The sequence below is a fragment of the Molossus molossus genome, unplaced genomic scaffold, assembly GCF_014108415.1.
Source record: "Molossus molossus isolate mMolMol1 unplaced genomic scaffold, mMolMol1.p scaffold_m16_p_19, whole genome shotgun sequence".
Classification (NCBI taxonomy): domain Eukaryota; kingdom Metazoa; phylum Chordata; class Mammalia; order Chiroptera; family Molossidae; genus Molossus; species Molossus molossus.
In genome coordinates this window covers 916,796-937,622 of record NW_023425354.1, presented here as the reverse complement: position 1 = coordinate 937,622, position 20,827 = coordinate 916,796, and the positions used below count along the sequence as shown (strand labels likewise).

Below are 20,827 nucleotides of genomic sequence, written 5' to 3'. Positions count from 1 at the left end.
GCACAGGTGGGGATTGCCTAATGTCTGCACCCTAACTCCCAATGTTTCTATAATTGCCATGCCCCTGTTTTACAAACCACGATTTGAGACCTGAGACAAGGGACATTTATACCACATCTAGATTTCAGAGGCTGTCATCAGAGTCAAAGCTTAGATGCCTAAGTACTGGGGCTTGAGGTTTTTTTGGCTGATGGGGACGGAGTGAAGGGGTTTTTGACCCCATAACGTGGATTAGTTTGTGATGGTTCGGAGGCAGTGTAGCTCCAGAGCATCCAGTAGAGTATGTACAGAGAAGAAGACATTGAGACCAAGGGGAGAGCAGACCAGATGAGGATCCGAGCCGCTGGCTATGGTCAAACCACTCTGGTTGAGTTTGGGCCTCCCCAGCCAGAGCCGAGGAACACATCCTCATGCAGGTGACAGCCCGGCTGCTTTTCTGCAGCCCAGTGGATGCAGCCAAGTCATTGTGTGAAAACCAGGGCCTGACCAGGCTCTGGCTCAGATGGGCCATGGTGTCTTGACACATTGGCTGAATTGATGAGCTTCTCAAGGCATCTCTGCCTATCTTGAATTGGCTCCCCCACCGATCATGTGGGAGCAGCAAGGTAGACTTCTCCAAAGGCTGGGGGAAGGCCTGCTTCAGGGGAGGCCTGAGATCCGGTCTTCCGGGTTGTTCAGTAGCTGGGTAAGGGAGCTGCGGGGCTGCATCCAGCCCCCACGACACAGCCAGGCTCACTGAATACCTGCTGGCCTCAGCCCTAAGGGAGGCTGGTGTTCCCCTTCGTGCCCTGGCCTTGAGATGGAGTTGCCCTGGGGGTCAGGGCCACCTGCCCTTATGGCTGTGGATCTCTCTGGACCTGCACAGCTGCTTCAGGACATTCTCCGAGTCTCTCCCTCCCAGAGAAGGTGCCCATTAAACATGGGTTGAACCCTTGAGTTATTAAATGTTTTGATAAATACTACTCTCCAAAGTAGTCCTCAGAATAAAACAGCTCCCTTCCCACCTGCAGTTGGCTCAGCGGTGTGGAGGGTGAACAGCAGGCTCGTGGACATGCAGCAAGTGCTCACCTGGCTGAAGGACAGCCCTGACTGAAGGTTCTCTGCTGAGCAGCAGTGGGGACGGGGGACTGTGCCATGAGCGAGCGTGGGCACGCGTGAGAGCGGAACTGGGAAGCAGGCACAATGGTGAGCACGGCCCAGGTGGACTGACATGGGTTGCAGCTGCAGAGTAGACAGTGCTGCACATGGAGAAGATCCTTTAAGTCTCAGTAACCGGTGGTCACATCAAGGGCCCTGATGGCAACCTCTCAGTGGAGGAAGGGTCCTTCTGGGGGTAGAAGAGGAAGCAGAAGCTTGGAGGGGGGTCTGGGGGATGGGTGAACAGGGGGAGCAGAGAGAAGGGAAGGGGACCATAGGCTCTGGCTTGCTGGGGTTGGGAGGCCAGGCCCAGGAGCACCAGGTTGGAAGAAGGGTTCAGGGTGCGACCGGGAAGATCAGGTTAGACTTGGGACCCGAGAGACACGTCATGCAGTCATGCAGGTTCTGCAGATGCCACCTCATGTTACCCTTCACCAGGGGAGGAGCCAGAACAAAGTCCTGGCTGCTGGCAGTGTGCCTGTACAACCTGGCACTCGGGGTTCGAGGTCACATGTCTCACTAGAACTGGGTAAATCCAAGAGCGAAAATAGTAGGCCTTTTGGCCCTCGCCCAATAAACTGAACTGTCCTTGGCACGGGCTGCCCCTGGGTACAACTGCTGCCCCCGAGCCCAGCCTCTGGAGATAGGGAGGTGGTTCCCAGATGGCTGCCTGCCACTTTAGTGGGAAAGGCCTGAGCTCTGCAGTTTCACTGCTTGCCAACCTGTGCCCGTCCCACTGGGCCTGGGGCAGGCAGGTTCCAGGTGAGGCCAGATAGCGTCTTTGCCCCTGTGAATTGGGAGCCGGGGCCCGGGGTGCTTCCTGGGGCTGCCCTTGGTGCTGTCTGGGCCAGCCAGCGCAGGAAGCATCCTTTTGTCCAGCCAGCCAGCACAGGGCCAGCCTCGAGGATCCCACAGGGTCCTGGTGAGGGCGTGGTGACCAGTCCTGTGGAGCCATCCTAGCACGGGCATGTGGTCACTGACCCGTGGGGCAAGAGGGCATTTCCTGGCCCACCCCAGCTGACAGGGTTCAGCCTGCTGATAAGCACTGGGAAGCACAGCAGCCTGAGTGGGTATGGCCAGGGCGGGATCTAGAACAGCAGCCTTCTCCCCCCGCCGGTGTGACATATACCCACTTTCAACAGGCTCAGGCTGCAGCAAGAGGGCAGATTTCAAAACCAAAGTCAGTCCAGAAGGGGTTTCTGGAACTGACCTGTCTGGGTCTTGGGTTATTCCCACCTGCCCTATGCCATCCCAGCACTGGGGAGGGGCATCAAGTCCGTGACTGCCCTTGGGAGTGAGGCTGAGACAGCCCTCCCTGCCACCCGAAGTCCTGCAGACCCTGCGGGTCAGAGGGGCTGGTGCTTGCATGCACCTGGTCTCTGGCAGCCCTTGAGGGCTCCCCTGGCCTGTTCACACCTCCTTGCAGCCAGAAACACTCTCCACTCTCCCACCCCACCTTTGGACCCCTGGCCCTGGCTCAGGAACTGCCTCCCCGCCCACCATCAGGCTCACCTACACCCCCTGGGCCCACAGCTCAGGGTCATTCATTCCTAGGACCGTCGCCCCTTTGGTTCCTATGTAGTGCCTCTCATGGAGTTCCATCTCCAGTTAGGTTCCCCTTCTTTGGGGTTGGAGAATTTCCTCTGAGGCCTAATGGTGACCACGGGCGGGCGTCAGGAGTGTAAGGCCATGTCGGCTAGACCTCAACCCAGCCGGGGCCTGGCCGTGCCACCACACCCCCAAGATTCTCAGTCCTTCTGGGAGTGTCTAGGTCTGAACTGACCACAGAGCAACTCTGGCCAAAAGGGCGAGGCAGGGCTCTAAATTCTTCAATGAGAGCAAGGCAGTGGCAGCCACACCTGGCCCTTGGGGACAGCAGAGGAATGGGCCCGCCCTCCTTCCCCTCCTAGAGACAAGCAGCAGACACCCTGGCTCCTTTGGGGGGAGTTTATTTCCCGGTCAGAAAAGGAGAAGCAGGGGCAGGTTCCTGTGCATTCCAGCTGGGGCCTGACCTGGGAGGGGAGGGGAGGGAGGCACAGGGGACAGCTCCGACTGTGCCCACTTGGTCCCACAGTTGTCCAGGCTGGGTCCAGGGGCCTGCCAAGGATGGTGGCATGGAGCCTGGGGGCAGAGGTGGCAGGCCAGGGGGCCCAGGACGGCACATATGGAGGCAATAAATACTGACAGGCCAGGCATGTCACTCCAGGCCGGCAGGCCCAGGTGGACAAGTAAGGCTCGGCTGCTGGCTTTGTCCGAGGGCTCTCTTTTGGGGCCGTGGGCTCTGGGTCTGGGTGTTGCCCACTGGGACAGAGAAAGCAGAGGCGTAAGGACACCCAGCCTCTCAGATGGGACTAGAGGCAACTTGAGTTTTGGCAATTTGGCTTTCCCCAGGCCCCTGGAGCTGTCCCCACAGCCCTGGCAGGGGGAGTGGAGAGGGTGGGGCTAGCCAGGCCCTGGCAGGGGGAGTGGAGAGGGCGGGGCTAGCCAGGCCCTGGCAGGCCAGGGGCAGCAGCAGCTCATCCCACACTTCCCAGGCCATGGGCTACGGATGGGGCAGCGGGGACTGGGGGACCACATGCTCATGCAGACACAGGGTTAGAGGTTAGTGACGGCCCCACAGCACACGTTCCACGTGTTAAGGCATCATGGTTAGACGGCTACAGACAGCAATGGATGAACTGACCAGGGGGGAGTGACAGCTGAAGGATGACCAGCCCTCACAAGGCCCTGCATCGTGCACCCCACCCTTACCCCATGCCCTGGAAGGGGACGGAACCGAAAAGGCCCAGGGGGACCTGAGTGCCCCACTCCCTTGGGAAAGCCAGAGCCTCCAGTTCTGTGAGGACAGGTGGGGGACCCTGGAGGGATCCAGAGGGGCAGGTGGAGGCCTGAGCTGCAGCCCCCACCACAGCACAGACGGAAGCAGCAACAACACTAGACTATCCAGGAGGCTGGGGCCTGTGGACTGGGCAGGAGGCAGACCGGGAATGACGGCAGCATGGGCAGGGGCCCTGTCAGCACTTTGGTATGGGGTCAGGGTGGGGGTAGGGGTGGGGTGGGGCGTGTACATCCCTCCGCTGTCCGCCCTGCCCGCCTCCCAGGCTAGGTTCAGTCTTTCCACTCTTTCTTGATGGTGAGGTTCCACTCCCAGGACAGATGGTCAGTTTTGTCATCATCTGTGAAGCGGGACTTGATGTTGTAGCTGCCTCGAGCCAGCATGCCCTTGGGCGCCTCCTCCACGGGGGTCAGGAACTCATACTCCTCGGCCCGGGGCCCGTAGCTCCCCACCATGTAGTCAGTCTTGTCAACTGTGGTGTGGGGGGGGGGGCAGTCAGGGAGCAGAGTGGGCGAAGGGCACACCCTGCTTTTCCCCTCTCCCTCCTGATTCCCAACCCCTGGGTGGCCACCTGCATTCTGCCCCTCCCCACAGGCTAGACAGTGGCGGCCACCTCCCTCCTGGGGCCCTGTGTCCACCCTCACTCACTCTTGACACCTTTCCGATATGTGTGTTGGATGTACTTCATGCCAGACACGATCTCTCGGTTCACCTGCAGGGAGGAATCCCAAAGGGGGCTCAGCAAGGATCTCTAGACATAGCCTCCCCTGGCCCCCCTGGAAACCCCACCTTACCCGGAAAGAGATCTTTATCCGATACTCCACACCCTCCTTCAGCACGAAGGACTGCTTCTTGAAGCTCTCCAAGTCACCTGTGTTCAGAACACCGCACTAGAAGGCTTAGCCGGGGCGGCCTCTTCCCTCAGCGTCTCCCAGCTGCGACTGCCCTCCAGTCCTCCCACCCCGACCCAGGCCCCAGGCCCCAGGCCCCAGGCCCCGCCAAAGCCAGAGCCTTCCAAGACCACTGGGCTACACTTCTTGTGTCCCCCGCCAGAGGGCGCCAGCTCTATAGAAAACACTTATTTACTATTACTCTTTTTCATGAATCCTCACCGGAGATTACTTTTTCCATTGATTTTTTTAGAGACAGTGGAAGGAAACCAAGGAAGGAGGAAAGAAGAGAGAGAAAGACAGAGAGAAACATGAACATCTGAGACACACATTGATTGGTTGCCTCTAGAACCTGCAACCCAGGTATGTGCCCTTGACTGGGAATCTAACCTGCGACCCTTCTGTTTGCAGGTCAATGATCTAACCATTGAAACACACTGACCAGAACCAGAAAACTTATTTTTAAGGGAAGCAACAAGGAGGCACTACCCACCTGTCAGGTCCAGCTCCAGGGGGCCGGGGGCAGTGCTGCACACCAGGGTCAGGCGGGTCACAACGACATTGGGCACGTTGGGGTCTGCAGACACGGCCACGCGGCCCAGCAGGGCCTCCTTGTACTTGCGCAGACTCTCGTCGTCCTTGTCCAGCTCCTGGATCTCCTGGATGCTCTTCTGGGCTGGGGGCTTGTAGTTGACGGAGTGCTCGTCTTCCTCGTTCTCGGCTGCAATCTGCGCCAGCTGCTCTGCGGTGGGCTCCTGCTCTGCCATGTTCACCTCTAGCTGGGTCTGGGACACCTGAGGGCGATGGGGTGCGCTGTGGCAGCCTGGAGGGACCCACAATTACCCCCTCCCTTCCCTTAACAGGCCTGGCAGCCAAGAGGGATCAGCTGTGTTGAAGGGGCCTCTGCAGGCCAGGCCCTCTATCTGTGCCCAACGGGAAGGGGCACCTTCTGGAGCAGGAGAGCAGTTGCAGCCAGAGCTTGTCAAAGGGCCCAACACAGGCTCCTGAGACCCAGAGGGGTCACACTAATCTCAGGGGCCCTGCTGGGACACTCTGAGAGGGCCCCACCCTAAGTACACCAACCAGGACTGACTGGGACCTGCAGCCTGCTCCACAGGAAACCAGGCAGACCGCCTCCCCCTCAAGGAGGCAGCAATAACGGCAGTCAGCAGGGACCCCGACAGAGCCGCCTCAGGTTCAGCTGTTCTTTCTAAGCTGCCCGAATCCTCGCCCCAAGAAACCCCTCCTGCTGGGTCAGGAACCAAGAATGCCCCTTGGGCCCTGCCCTAGGCAGGAGCACGGCCTCTACGCAAGACACAGGTAAAGGACCAGCCTGAGACTCACAGGTCGGTCCCAAAAGGGCACGGGAACCCCCAGTGTCTGGCCAGGTCCGCTCCATTTGGGAGGATTGGCGACCTAGCTCGGGGAACTGTTCATGCTGGTGCCAGAGAGCCTGGAGCTGCGCTGCCTGCAGAAGCGGAGCGTAAGGCCAGGGATCCCCCTCCTGCCCCTTCTAAAATCTTTGAGGGGATATGTGAATCCCCCTTCGAGCCATCCGGCCTGTGCAGTGTGGGTCGGCGGCCGACCAGACCGCCGGCTGCTGCGGGAAGGGAACCGACGCCTCTCCCCTAGCCTGACAGCGCGGACCTGCGGCGCGTCGCCAGGCCCACCAAGGGCCGCAGGTGAGATGGGCCCGCCGCTCCTCCCTCCGGAATTCCCCCCGCAGGCTCACGCCCTACCGCCGCCCAGGGTGGCTGCCGGCAGCAGGACCCCGCACTCCCGCAGGGACCCGCAAGCGGGGCCGAGCGCGGGGCGGGGCGGGGAGCTCGGGGCCGGCGGGGCCGGGCGCGCCTTCCCAGGGGAGGGGCGTCAGGCCCGGTCCCGCCCGCGCGCACCGGCGGGGCGGAGGCGCCTCGAGGCACGCGCGGCAGCCACAAAAGACGCCTGCACCGCCCCGGCTCCGGCCCCGCGCCGCCGCCCGCACGTGGGACCCCTGCGCCCGGGGACCCGCCCTGCGCTCCGGCCACCGCCCGCTGTCACCGCCGCCCCCGCCCCCGCCCCACGCAGACCCCCGGCGGGCGGGGCGGGCCAAGGCGCGCCCCCCGCCCCGCCTCCCCGCCGCCGCGCCGCCGCCGCCGCCGCCGCCGCCCCTGGCGCTCACCGGAGGCTCGACCGCGCCGCGCTCGCGCTCCCTCCCGCACGATATGACGAACGTCCGCGCCCCGCCCGCGCGCGCCCGACTGGCCACTTCCGGGGTCACGCGACTTCCGCTCGCGCCGGGCGGGTCTGCGGAGGGCGCGTGCGCGGGCGCGCGGGGGCTGCCGGGAGCACGCGGCCGCCATCTTGCGGAGCCTCGCGAGTGCGTCCCGCGTGCGCGCGCGGAGCCGCCGAGTCGCCTGCGGAAGCCGGTGCAGTGGGGCTCCGCGCGCTTTGCCGCGGACACTTCCGGTCCCCGGCGTCCGCACGGCTCGGTCGCGACTTCGGGGAACGTCTTGCGTGCGCCCCACCTGGACGTCGTGGTGTCGCCTCGCCTTGTGCAGCCTCGCGGCCCACGTGCCGGGACGAGCGGGCCGTGCAGCCGCGTGTTCCGCTGGGCACACGGGAGGCCCGCCGCCCCCCACCCTGCGCCGTCGACTCGCCCTCCTGGACGCGCCCAGTGGACGTCGCGTCTGGTTCGCGCTGCCCACCTCGGGACGCCCGCGGGCCACCCTGGCCCAGCCGTGGCGCTGGGGCCTCGCCGGTGTCTTGCGTCAACCCCGCTCAAACTCAGGAGGCTGTGTCTAGAAATAAGGGGCCAAGACGTACTCACGGGCTTTAGGGTGCGCCAGCCAGAAACGCGAGTAGGCAGCGTGCCCCGAGGAGGAGGAGAAGCTGAGCGTTCTCAGTGAAAACCACAGTCGAGGGAGGAATCAGCCCTGCATCCTCAGCCTCTGGGTTGGTCTGAGCGGCGGTCTTCCCGACCCGCGGTGCTCTGGCCACGAGAACGTTCTCCACGGCCGTCAGAGGACAGGGGTAGGATCGGTGTGTCTCCAGGTGATGCACAACTGGGAAGTCCGGAACGTGAAGTCCTGGCCCTGACCGGTGGCTCCCCGGTTAGAGTGTCTCCCCATACACAGTTCAGTCCGGCCAGGGCACAGACAGATGCAACCAATGAGGGCATGAGTAAGTGGAACAACAAAAAGTCCTCAGGTTGGGTAAATGATACCCATTGTTCATGTTTAGCCCATTTGCTCTTCTTGAATAGACAGGCACCACTTAAAAAATATATATATATATGTTTTATTGATTTTTTTTTTTTTTAGATAGAGAGGAAGGGAGAGGGGGAGAGAGAGACATTGATGGAAGAGAATCATGGATTGGCTGCCTCCTGCACACCCCCTCCTGGGGATTGAGCCCACAATCTGGGCATGTGCTCTGACTGGGAATTGAACCAGTGACCTCTTGGTCCACTGGTTGATGCTCAACCAGGGAGCCACCCTGGCTGGAGTAGACAGACTCCATTTTAAGTCATCTTAGCTCTTCTGACTTCATCTTGTTTCTTCACTTCTTCCTCACTTTGTAACCCTCCATCCGCCATCCTCTGATGAACAAGGCTCTGTGGTCAGGGCAAGCTTGGGCCCCAGCACTTCCTCCTGCAAAGAAGTCTGGCCACTGCCCTGTCCAGTGGTGTTTCTTTCCAGACCAAACAACATTCCTGGGCCCAGCACACTTGGCTGCCTTGCTATGAGCACCACTTCAGGGAAATGTGTCACTGAGGAAGTCCTTGCCACTCATGACTTTGGGAGCAGTTGGCACAGATGAGACAGTTGCCTTGAGACTCTTCACCAGACCTCAGCGTCTCCATTTGTGGGCTCCAGCTGTTCCCGGATTTCAGACATTTGGACACATACCAAACAAACATTCTGTGGCACTAGCAGGAGCTTCATTAAACGTGGCTCCCCTCGCCTGAGCCCACCATGCTCAACCACCAGCCTGGCACTCCTCCTCCCTGTGGGGTCCAAACTCCTAAATGCTCCACACCAGATCCTGGGAAGGGCCTCCCCACCTCTACTCCCAGCACTTGTAGAATTGTAATAACGTGAACATGATTAATGCCGCCTTTCATGATGGCTGAACTCCACGAAGGTGGGCCCTTCTGTCTGGTCCACACTGCCTGGCAGGGAACCCAGACAGACATAAGTCATCACACATGAACACGCACACACTGCACACAGGAGGGCATTTGGGGCAATAGAACAATGCAAAATACCTGTTATCTTTTGGAAATAACTGTTTTTGAGGCATATTTTAAAATTCTCTGTACCCAAGAGTTGTACTGTTAGTTTTATGTGCAGAAAGTTCAGTTGGCCACAAGCACAGCCCTCTACTCAGGTGTTTAGTACGTTGCTAATGAGGCTTCCTGTGCACTGAGTCACTGCTCCCAGACACGTCTACTCTCATAACGCAAGTGCCTTATAAAAGCCTAAACTCGAGTATAGAAAATTTCAAACATGCATGTTATTAGGAACCTATCACTGTAAAATGTGCCTTGGAATTTAACCATTTAAAACAACTGCCACGCCCTGGCCAGTTTGGCTCAGCAGTTGAGCATCGGCCTGCAGACCAGAGAGTCCTGGGTTCGGTTCCGGCTAAGGGCACGTACCTCGGTTGTGGTTTGTCCCGGGCCCTGGTTGGGTCATGCGGGAGGCAGCCGGTCGATGTGTCCCTTTCACATTGATGTTTCTCTCTTCCTCTTTCTTCCTCCCACTCTATCTGAACAAAAAGTGAAAAAATGTCCTTGGGTGAGGATAACAAAACAAAACAAAAACAACCACCATTGCCTGGTGGTGTGTCTCAGTGGATTGAGCTTAGTCCCATGCACCAAGAGGCCCCAGTTCCATTCCTGATTGGGGCACAGGCCTGAGTTGCGGGCTTGATCCCTGGTTGGGGTATGCAGTGGGGAGGCCAATGGATGTTTCTCATTGATATTTCTCTCGCCCTTTCCCTCTCTCTCTCAAAAAATCAACACACACACACACACACACACTCTGCCCTGGCCAGTTTGGCTCAGCGGTTGAGCGTCGGCCTGTGGAACAGAGTCCCGGGTTCGGTTCCCACTAGGGCACGTACCACAAAAAGAAACACACACACACAACATTTATTTCCCATGGTTTCTGAGGATCTGGATAAAGCCAGGCAGTTTAGTGGTTCATGGTTCTGGCTCCGGGTCTCTCATGAGATTATGGTCAAAGCTGTTGGCCAGGTCTCCAACACCAGCCGGAATTCCAAGCTCAAGCACCCCTGTGGGCAGGAGCCTCAGACGGACAGACAGAACAGAGAAGGGAACAGAAGCTGCAGCAACTCACATAATCTCAGAAGTTCTGCGCCATCATTGCACTGTGGTACTGGCCACATACACTGTCCTGGGCCGGTGTAGGAGGGGACCATGGGGCACGGCCCACCACACACAACAAAGTGGAAAGAATAGTGCCATGAGCCCAAGGACCTGCCACTGTGCTTCGACAGTTTTCAGCTGGTGGCCGATTCCACTCCATCTGTGCCCTAATCTCCATATACACAGCGTGTTTGAAGCAAATCTCAGAAATCATTTCCACTGGTCCAGCCGGTGTGGCTCAGTGATTGAGCATCATCCCATGGACACAGGTCCCAGTTTGATTCCTGGTCAGGGCAATGCCCAGTTTGCAGGCTCAGTCCCCAGTAGGGAGCATGCAGGAGGCAACCAGTGGATGTTTCTCTCTCTCTCTCTCTAAAAGATCAATAAAAACATGTTTTGTTTTGTTTTATTAAGATAGAGCGGAAGGAGAGAGGAAGGAAGAGAGAGAGAAACATTAATGTGAGAGAGACACATCGAGTGGTTGCCACCCATATGACACCAACCAGGGCTGGGGGACAAACCACAATTGAGGCACGTACCCTTAGCGGGAACCGAACCAGGGACTCTCTGGTCCACAGGCTGACGCTCTAACTGCTGAACCAAACTGGCCAGGGCAAAACATGTATTTAAAAAATTTCTGTTCTGGCCGGTTTGGCTCAGCGGTTAGAACATCGGCTTGTGGTCCAGAGAGGCCCAGGTTCAGTTCCCGCTAGGGGCACGTACACCAGTTGCAGTTTGTCCCAGGCCCTGGTTGGTGTCGTGTGGGTGGAGGCCACTTGATGTGTCTCTCTCACATTGATGTTTCTCTCCTCCTCCCTCTGTCCCTCCTGCTCTATCTGAGGATAAATGCAAAAAAAAAAAAAAGTCTCAGGTGAGAATAAAAAAATAGAAAAACAAACAATTTCCACTGGAAGTATTTCAGCACGTACTTATGTCTAAGGAAGAGGGCCCGTGTCTAGTAAACGAGTCGCAGTGACTGCACCTGTTCTGGCATCTAACGCCCCATCACAAACGCTCCTGAGCAGTGGCTTCGACTGAGTGCAGACCCTACTTTCCTGTTCTGTGCGCCGGGAACTCAGCGGGCTCTCGGGAGGCGTGGGCAGATCAGCGTCCTGCAGCCAAGTGAAGGCTGGCCATCAACGCTCAGCCAGGATGGCATACGGGCTGCCCTTACCTCAGATGCCAGCCACAAGTGGGGTACCCAGGCTACCCACGTTTTTGCCAGTGGACTACACCTATGAGGGCTTCCACTCCCACCCCCTCAGGTGTGAAGATTTGCTAAAACAGCTGCACGACTCAGTCAAGCCCTTTCCTTGCGACTCATCTGTTGCCAAGTGCGCGCACTCAGGAACAGCCAGATGCAACGGCACAGGGCAAGGACTGGGCGGGTGTGTGGGGAGTCCGTGCCCTCCCTGGCCCACCACCCTTCCAGCACCTCCTCGTGCATTCACCAGCCTGGAACTTCACACCTATTGTTGAGGGGCTTTTGAGGCTTCATTAAAAGCCATGATTGAACCCTGGCCGGTTTGGCTCAGTGTTAGAATGTCGGCCTGCAGACCAGAGAGTCCTGCGTTCAGTTCCCGCTAAGGGCGCCTACTCGGTTGCAGTTTGGCCCTGGCCCTGGTTGGGGTCGTGTGGGTGGCGGCCAGTCGATGTGTCCCTCTCACGTCGATGTTTCTCTCTCTCTTCCTCCCTTTCTCCCTCCTGCTCTATCTGGAAATAAATGCAAGAGTGTCCTCAGATAAGGATAAAAAATAAGTGAATAAATAAATAAAAGTCATGATTGATTAAATCATCAGTCCTTGGTGATTGACTCACTCTCCAGCCCTTCCCCCTTCCCAGAGGTCAGGGGATTGGCAGCCATCCTGACACCAACCCAGGGGCCACCGAGTCATGTCATCACCATACACTCAGGTGAGGTTGAAAGGGATCTGTTACAAATAACAAGATGCTCCTTGGAAATTCCAAGGGCTTCAGGAACTCTGTTCCAGGAAGGAGGACACGGACCAAATCTATGTTGTGACACCACAGTCCCTTTCCTGAGCTTGTGGCTCTCGGGGGCAGAGGAAACCGGGACACGGTGAGAATTTCTGTGGCACTTCTGGGTTTTCTGGGTTTGCCTGGCCCCAAACCTCCCTTGTGTTGTGAGCGCCCCTATTCCCCCATGTCTCGGGCTGGTGATGCCCCAGGTGAACTTTCAGAGGTGCCCTGGGCCCCAGCTGGCAGCCTCTCAGCCAGTGGCTTCAGAGGCTTGGGGATTGTTCTTAACAGGCATTCTTTTTTTTTTCTTAATATGTTTTTTTTTTTTTAGAGAGAGAAAGAGAAACATCGATCGGCCACCTCCTGCACGCCTCCTACTGGGGATCAAGCCCACAGCCCCAGCATGTGCCCTGACTGGGACTGGACCCAGGGCCTCTCAGTTCATGGGATGGCACTCAGTCCCCTGAGCCACACCGGCCGGGCTCAACAGGCATTCTTTTATTAGGCACCACAAAATGGCGATTTTTCTAATTCATTGGCATTTCTTAGCTGGAATTTTTTTTTAAGTTTTTTTTCTTTATTGATTTTAGAGAGAGGAAGGGAGAGGGAGAGGAACATCGACAAGACAGAACATCGACTGGCCGCCTCCTGCATGCCCCACTACTGGGGATTTGGCTCACATCCTGGGCATGTGCCCTGACTGGGAATCAAACTGGTGACCTCTTGGTGCAGGGAGCCACATAGGCCGGGCAAAATTGTGTTCTTTCTGTATATATACAGCTATAGAGATACGGAAATGAACACAGGTGTATGTATGTATGAACTAGTGTGTCAATTCCTAGTTCTGTTCCAGGAGAGCCCAGAAGCAACAATGAGCACACCCAGTGCCCAGACCCTGGGGGCCAAATTCCAGCCTCTGGGAAAGGAGCTGGGGTCAGGTGAGCCTGGAGCCCCTGTGGTGCCAGAAAGTCAGGAGGTGCTTTAGAAAGGACAGGACACGCCCGAAGGCACAGGAGGAACCTGGTGAGGTCCTCACGATCACAGCTGAAACAGTATGAACAACAGTTACCAGACGATGGCTTGGAATCAAATAAACAGCCACCAGTCCATGCTGACGTAAATGACCCAGTAAATGGTGGGGAAGGGACTGCCCCTCTTAGAAAAGCAATCTCATTACTGTTGAAGGACTGAGGGAAATGTAAAAATCACCACTAAAACCACAACAATAATCACTGCACCACAGGATGCTGAAATCTGCAGGCAAACCTTTGAGAAACAGGTCTTCACTTAATCTGAGTTTCTCCCCCAAGATGTTTATGGATGACGAAGGGGAGAACAGTAACTTTACAGGAGAGAAAACGGGCAGCTCCCCCGGAGCTAAGGGAGCAAGGTCGCATCGCCAAGAATGACAGACTGCCACCCTATGACCCATGGAATGGACCACCTGGTGTACCTGCCAAGACACAACCCTGGTTTAATCATAAAGTGAGACAATGTCTGATGAGAATGACCTTCAAAAGTGTCAAGGTCACAAAAGAGACTCAGTGCAATGGACTCCACACCCTTTTCCATGTGGACCAGGAAAAGTCTTATAACCCATGTGATTAGAACAGGTGGCTGACTGCAAAAGTCTGTAGGTTGTATCAGTTTGAATGTCTGATTACGTAAGAGGTTGTCCCTCTCTTCAAATACACATGGACGGATTTGGGCGTGAAGTGGTATCATCGTGCTGCCATTACTCTCAATCAGTTCAGAAGAAAATAAAAACGATTGGTGGGATGTTAACATCAGGAGTCGGGTGAGGAGTGTGCTGGGATTCTGTGTATAGTCTCACCTCTTTCCTGTAAATGTGGTACCAAAATGACAAAATTTACCGTTAAAGAAAGGGGTAGGCTGACCTTCATAGGAATATGGGAGGACACTGGCTATGTCAATTTCAAGAAGGCCTTAGAAGTTGTGAGAATCCCTATAGAATTTAAATAACAAGGCAATCGGAAGAGAGGAGACATGATTCTTCGTAGTACTTTTTTTTTATCTTCACCCGAGGACATTTTTGCATTTTTCAAATAGAGCGGGAGGGGGGAGAGGGAGGAAGAGAGAAAGAGAAACGTTGATGTGACAGAGACACATCAACTGGATGACACCCACACGACCCCAGCAGGGGGGTGGGGACAAACTGCAATCGAGGTTTGTGCCCTTAGCGGAACCCAACCTGGGACTCTCTGGTTCGTAGGTGATGCTCTAACCGCTGAGCCAAACCGGCCAGGGCAGGATTCTTTGTAAATACAGACACTAGTCGAGGAAGTGGAGCCATTGGAAGGTCAGACAGTGCAGCTGCCGTGGCAAAGTCTGGCTATTCTTCAAAAAGTTAAACTTGCCCAGCCAGTGTGGCTCAGTGGTTGAGCAATGACCCATGCAACAAGAGGCCACTGGTCCGGCACATGCTGGGGTTCAAGCTTGATCCTCAGTAGAAGGCGTGTAGGAGGCAGCCGATCGATATTTCTCCATCAGATCGGTGTTTCTCTCCCTCTAAAAAAATCAATTAAATAAATAAGTAAGTTTAACAAATGCAAAGATCACCTCACCAGGCTCCCCAGAGGACACACGAAGCCAAGGCAGAGCCCCAGGGAGTGCAGGGGTGCCGGCCTTCCACGTACTGAGTAGTTCTGCAGCTAGAGACAGAGTGGCGAGCCTCCAACACCTGACTCCTACTGGTTACTACACTGCATCACAGCTCCTCCCGGTTCCCGCATCAAACTGTGGCTCCCTGGAGGCCAGACAGCGCACACATTTAGAGGATGCTGATGCTCAACGAAGACGCAGTGTTGCAGGATCTCAGGTCTGAGTGCAACCGCTCAATGAACCCAACACCTTAACCCCTGCTGGGTTTCACTCCATCCTCCTCATTCCAGATCGCTCAGTGACCACATGTACTGGCGCTCAAACCAACCAAAAGCCAAGAACTGTCAGGAGCTGATTGCCCTGACCAGGTGGTCCCAGCTCGGAGCTGCCTCGACATCCTTTCTCTCTGGTGCTGGCTTCCCCCGCGACACCTTTGCAAGCCCTGAAGAGGGAGGGAGAGGCCCACTCTGGTCGCAGCACTGAGCCCTGTGGCATCCCCCCTCACTCCTCCCATCCCTCCCAACCCTCCCTGGGCTTCGCAACCTGCCAGTTTTGCTGGTGTCCATGTGCCAACAGCTACTGAATCAGACTGTCCAGCTCAAAGCAACAGCCATGTGAGCCCACCTCTTAGACGCAGCAGAGCGTGGCCCCTTCCCTGCTCTCTTCCCGGGCTCTCTCCACCAGTGCCATCCGGCACCCAGGCCCCTCGGCTCCTCCCCATACTGCTTGGCCAGCTCTCCCTCCAGTGCCCGAGGAACCGCGCTCAGCTCCCATCCTAGTGGCCATCTGACCTGGGCCACCTCACCCCTCCCCTCAGGTACTGTCCTTAGCTTCTGGATAGTGGGGAACAAGAGGAGCCCCGCCTCCTGTCAACTCTCTCCAAAGGCAGTCTCCCCACTGGCCTGTGCCTGCTCAGCCCAAGGCTACCTCCTCATGGACATGCCCGTTACTCCCTGGATGATCCAACTTCTACCACATCCAACCCTTGGGCCAGGCTCTTCTCAGGGCCCCGCAGTGCTGGGTCTGGCACAGGCCGAGTGGCAGCCACTGGCTCTGCAAGGGCAGCACTGGAGCCAACAGATAAAGGGCCACCTGTCACACCCCTCACACCCCTCACTCTGGCCCCACAGAGACCTGAGCTGCAGGCTGCCTCTCCAGATGGACCACGTAGAGCTCTGGTCCGCCTTACCACCATCACCCTCCCTCTGGTCCCAGCTGGAAGGCTGGGGGTACTCCAGAGCTACACTCCGACCCCACCCAGCCCTCCCAGTCCCTGTTCTCAAAAGGCTTGTTGCCATCCTTTTAAATGTTTATTCTTTATTGATGTTAGCCAGAGAGGGAGGGAAAGGGAGAGAGAGAGAAACATCGATGAAAAAGAACATAAATTAGCCACCTCCTGCACGCCCCCCACTGGGGATCAGGCCCACAACCTGGGCATGTGCCCTGACCAGGAATCAAACCATGACCTCTTGGTGCAGGGGTCAACGCTCAGCCAGTGAGCCACATTGGCTGGGCATTGTTGCCATCTTCTGACCAACCCAGCATTAGGTGGTAAAGGCTGCCCCTCTCACCCTCCCGGATGTGCCTGTGAGCCAAAGAACAGAAGCTTAGCTCTGGCTGGCCCGCAGGCAGAAACGATAGCCCACAGCCATGCCCTGCAGAGGGGAGGTAGATCAGAGACTTCAGACGGTTCTCCATGCCTCTCCCACAGGGGTCTCAGCGCCCTGAACTGCACGCCGTGTGCGGTCCTGGCCTGCTCTCCCGTCCTGAGGGCGGTCAGGTGGGCACACGTGTCCACCAGCCCTCCCCTCCCAGGTCAGATGAGACTCTGCCAGTTCCCTAGCTATCTCAGCAACAGGCAGTAAGAAAGGGACACCCATGGCTTGCTCCCCCAGGCGACAGGAAAGCAGAGAGCACCACAGAGGGAGAAGTCGCCGAGTCAGGGCTGCTGACGTCAGGTCTCCGAGCACCAGAGCACCTGAGGAAAGGGACAGCCCAATACAGGGGGCTGCCCCACCTCACGGCGCAGGCAGGCAGTGAGGGGCTACAGGTAGAGGGGCTGCTGCTCCACATCCTCCCACCTACCAGGTCAGAGGAGGGGTCAGGACCCTGGGGACAGACGAAAGGTAGCCACCCCCGGCCCCTAGGGCACCATGCCAGCGGGGCTGCCCACTGGCCCACGCTCCTTCCCTTCCTCCCCGTCAGCACCGACTTTGTGGCTGAGACAAGGACCCCACCAGCCAGACGAATCAGAGCCCCAGTTCTACACACGTTTCTGTTTATTATGGTGAAGGAGGAAACGCCACCTTCTCCACACAGCAACCAGTAAAATTTGTCCCAAAAATAACTCAGTACAAAACAGGTCTGTTTCAGAATCTTTAAAAAAAAAAGGAAAAAAAAAAGGAAAATCTTTACATGAGTTTTAAATCCTATTTTAAAACAGAAGAAACAAATCCATCCTTGGCCACACAGCCCAGCTGCTCCCCCCCGCAGGGAGCGGGGACGGCCGCCCAGGCCCAGCTCCACGCACAGACTTGCTGCTGCTCTAACTGGTGTCCATCTAGAGCAGGAGAGAAAAGGTCCGGTCAAGAGGAGGCCCGCCCTCCTCCCGGGTCAGCCTCAGGCGCCCCTGCCCAGGACTCACTCTGGCGTTGTAGGCGTCCAGCTGGGCATCCAGCTCCTCTGCAGAGATCTGCTGCTTCGAACTCCGGCCGGTGCCCCTGCCTCTGCCCCGGCTGCCTCCACGGGCGCCTCTCCGAGTGCCGCCGACCCCGAAACCACCAGAGCCACGGTTTCTGGTCATCCCGCCTCTGTTTACACTACGAGGCAGAAGGGGGTGAGTTCACATGCATGAGAGGGGAGGCCTGATGAAGAGCCTGTAGCCAACCCTGCCCAGACACCCCAGGACTCACCTCTGTGCCGGTCTGCGCTGCGTGTCAATCTGTGACGTGACGAGCTGAATGTTCATGGGGCGGCCTGTGGCAGGGAACACAATAGGGCACACTCACGTCAGCGTCCTACAGCCTGCCCAGGGGTGCCACACCATCTCCATGGAGGTGCCGGAAAGGGTCCCTGGCACCCCCAATGCTCCCACCAAGACAGACCTCCTGGACACACTGGGAGAACAGGAGAGCACCAACGACAACCTGCCAACACCTCATTCCTTCTCGGTCCGGTTCGGGGGTGTCGCACACAGGTGGAAAGGTGTGGGCGACCTGACAGAAGCAGCAGCGGCACCCTTCTTTGCCTTTATGACTACAGCCCCGCACTCAGATGCACTATGGCGGTTCTGAGAAGGCCTCACAGAAGTGAATCTTCCAGAAGGAGCTAAAGGAGGGGAGGGATGTAGCTTGCTGGAGAGGTCCACAAAAGGTATGTCCAGATGTGCGGGGCAGCATGAGAGGTGGCAGAACGGAAGAGGGACAAGGGGGCGAATACCAAGTGTCCTCAACCAGAGGAGTAAGCCACATCCCTGTTCGGACAGGCTTAGCCCCTCAGTCTCCCTGGGTCCAGCCCCAAACGCACCATCCAAAGGGACGCCGTTGTACTGCTTCATAGCCTTCAGGGCGTCTGCCTTCCGCTCGAAGTGCACGTCGGCTGTCCCCAGGCTGCGCCCAGAGCGGTCATAGTGCACGGCCGCCTTCTTCAGGGTCCCGAACTCCGCGAAGAGTTCCTGGGGCAGAAAGAGCAATGTTCAGCTGAGCTCTCGTCTTTCCTGTGGCCCAGGAAGTCCCTGGAAGTGTGAGCTGCTTTGAGGGTATTTCCCTGGGAGGCAGACATACATATGGGGTCAGGACAGCAGTAGTGGGACATGTGGGGAAGGATGGGGCAGGTGGGACAGCAACTTCCAGGAACAGCTGGGCCCGAGGGCTCCATGCCGACCTGGGGACCTGACATCTGTACCACGATGCAGGTAAAGGATCACAAAGCCCATCTGTGAAGGGCACAAGATAAAGTCGCTATCTTCTTCAACGAAGGAGTTTACAGCACACCCAAGGACTGTGCCAACAATCAGCAAAGACCAAGATCACAGAACAAGGGACACCATCTGACATGTGGACCAGCTCCAAGGGCCCAACAATTTGGGAGCCCTGACCCAGCCCCTCCCCCAGGGCAGATTCTGGCTCACCTTTCCCTCTCCTCCTACTCAAGCCTGCCGCAAAGTCTGAAGTCAAGCGCTGCCATGGAAACCGCCCTGACCTCAGGCAGGCTGGGAGTTGGAGAGGGAACCCAGAGTGTGGGGCTACTCCGGCCGCAGGCACACAGCGGGAAGTGGAGTTCACCAAAAGCGGTTTCCAGTGGATGCCAGAAACCACCTTAAAAAAAGTGTTGAGACACTGTGAGTGCTCACCGGCCTTGCTCTGTTCTCCCACAGTTGAGCTCTGGGAAACTGAACCCAGGACGGCCCAGCACCCTGACCCGGCCATCTCTAGGACTGACCCCCAAGGTGTCATCACCTACCTAATCGCAAAAGTAGTTTAAATGCCTTTGCGATTTAACCAATTAAAAAAAAGAAAAAACTAGAGGCTTCAACCAAGGATGGGTTTGAAAGTCAGGCCACTAACAAGACCGGCAGGGGATGGGGGCAAGGGAAACGACACGTACAAGACACAGGGCTCATGGCAAACAGAGCCAGAGACACAGCGCTGTCCTGTTTCTGTGCTGTGGGTTCTGCAGAGGGAGGTCTTTCTCCTCCCAACAAGTCATGAAAACGGACACAAAATCAAGCAAGCAAGCAAGCAGCCTCGCTCTACCGGTGACCAGGAAGCACTCACATCCCTCCACTCTTCCTGTGAGAAACGGGAAGCCGTGGCAGAGAACGCTCAGCCCCGGAGCAGCTGCAGAAGGAAGTGCACAGCTCCCCAGCCTGGGCTGAGGGCCTTGTCCAGCATTAACGGATCCACTGACTGGAGGCCCGGCTCTAGCATGGCCTCTGCTCTGCACTCCAGAAGCCCCTTATGGGGGACAGTGGCTAACCCCTGGGTGCCCCGGAGGACTCACTGTCCTAAGGAGGGGGAGTTCAGGGCCACATCCCCAACGACACCATCAGATCCGCGCGGGGCGAACCGCTGGCCGCGGAGCTCCTGTCCCTCACCTGAATATCAGCGTCGGACACTCCGAAGTCCAGATTGGACACCAGCAGTTTCCCACCCGTCTCCACGCCGGCACCACCCCCAAAGCCGCTGTCGAAAAGGTCGTGTTGCCACTTGTCAGGAAGTTGTTTTGGCTGAAAGGGGAAAAAAACACGGGAACACAGGCAGACGCGTGAGTCTCACTCCAAGGCTCTCCCCCCTCGCGGCCCGGAAGAAAGTGCGGAGCGGAGCCTCCACCCTCCGCTTCCCGCCAGCGCCGGGGCCCACGTCCCGCAACTTCTGCGTCCCCTTCGACCAACGTCCCGCGGCCGCGCCCCGCGCCCCCTCGGGCCCCGCCGCCACGAGGCCCGGTGCGCAGCCCAGACAAAGGCGGGGAGGGTCTCCGCCTCCCGGGCTCGGCCGGCGCGCGCCCTTCCCGCCCGGCCCGCGCCCACCGGTCCGGCCCCGCTCGCCGCCCCGCCGCCGCGCGCCGCCCCGCCCCGCCCCGCCGCCGCTCCCCGCGCGGGCCTCAGCTCTCACCCTGCTGTAGGGCGCCGGCCGGTTCCTGCCACCGCCGCCCGCCGCGCCGCGGGCCAGGGCCGCCCGGTTCCGGATGGGCCCGCCGCCCCGGCTCACTCGTGCGGCGGCCTGCGCTCCGCCGCCGCGACCTCCCTGGGAGCCGGCCCGGCCTCGGCCCCGGCCCCCGCCTCGGCCGCCTCGCTGGCTCCGGTTCAGCTTAATGATGTCGTCCAGAGACATGTCCATTTTGTCGGCCATGGCGGGCGCGGAATCGGCCTCGGCTCGAGCCCGCGCGTCAGCACGCCGGCTCGTCACTTCCGGCGCCGCGCACGGCCTTCCGGTGCTGCGTCCTCGGAGCGGCCGCCGATTGGCTGCGGGCGCGGCGGGAGCCGGGGCG

The 20,827-nt window shown here is 58.0% G+C and overlaps 2 protein-coding genes across 3 annotated transcripts; both read right to left on the bottom strand.

Moving 5' to 3' along the window:
- Nucleotides 1-3,070: 3,070 nt before the first annotated feature.
- On the bottom strand, nucleotides 3,071-7,076 carry ARHGDIA (Rho GDP dissociation inhibitor alpha). Of its 2 annotated transcripts, none has more exons than XM_036269429.1 (5): nucleotides 7,025-7,076; nucleotides 5,357-5,657; nucleotides 4,768-4,844; nucleotides 4,622-4,685; nucleotides 3,071-4,445 (listed from the first exon to the last, which is right to left on the bottom strand). In XM_036269429.1, the coding sequence occupies exons 2-5, from the start codon at nucleotides 5,628-5,630 to the stop codon at nucleotides 4,246-4,248; spliced, it is 615 nt and encodes a 204-aa protein (XP_036125322.1). In that variant the 5' UTR covers nucleotides 5,631-5,657; nucleotides 7,025-7,076; the 3' UTR covers nucleotides 3,071-4,245. The 2 variants fall into 2 exon arrangements, with proteins under 2 accessions (XP_036125322.1, XP_036125323.1); XM_036269430.1 differs by lacking the exon at nucleotides 7,025-7,076 and adding an exon at nucleotides 6,208-6,463.
- A 10,013-nt stretch (nucleotides 7,077-17,089) lies between these two features.
- Nucleotides 17,090-20,697, bottom strand: ALYREF (Aly/REF export factor). Its single transcript, XM_036268887.1, has 6 exons — nucleotides 20,452-20,697; nucleotides 19,935-20,066; nucleotides 18,365-18,512; nucleotides 17,752-17,815; nucleotides 17,484-17,658; nucleotides 17,090-17,399 (listed from the first exon to the last, which is right to left on the bottom strand). The coding sequence occupies exons 1-6, from the start codon at nucleotides 20,686-20,688 to the stop codon at nucleotides 17,385-17,387; spliced, it is 771 nt and encodes a 256-aa protein (XP_036124780.1). The 5' UTR covers nucleotides 20,689-20,697; the 3' UTR covers nucleotides 17,090-17,384.
- Nucleotides 20,698-20,827: the final 130 nt, after the last annotated feature.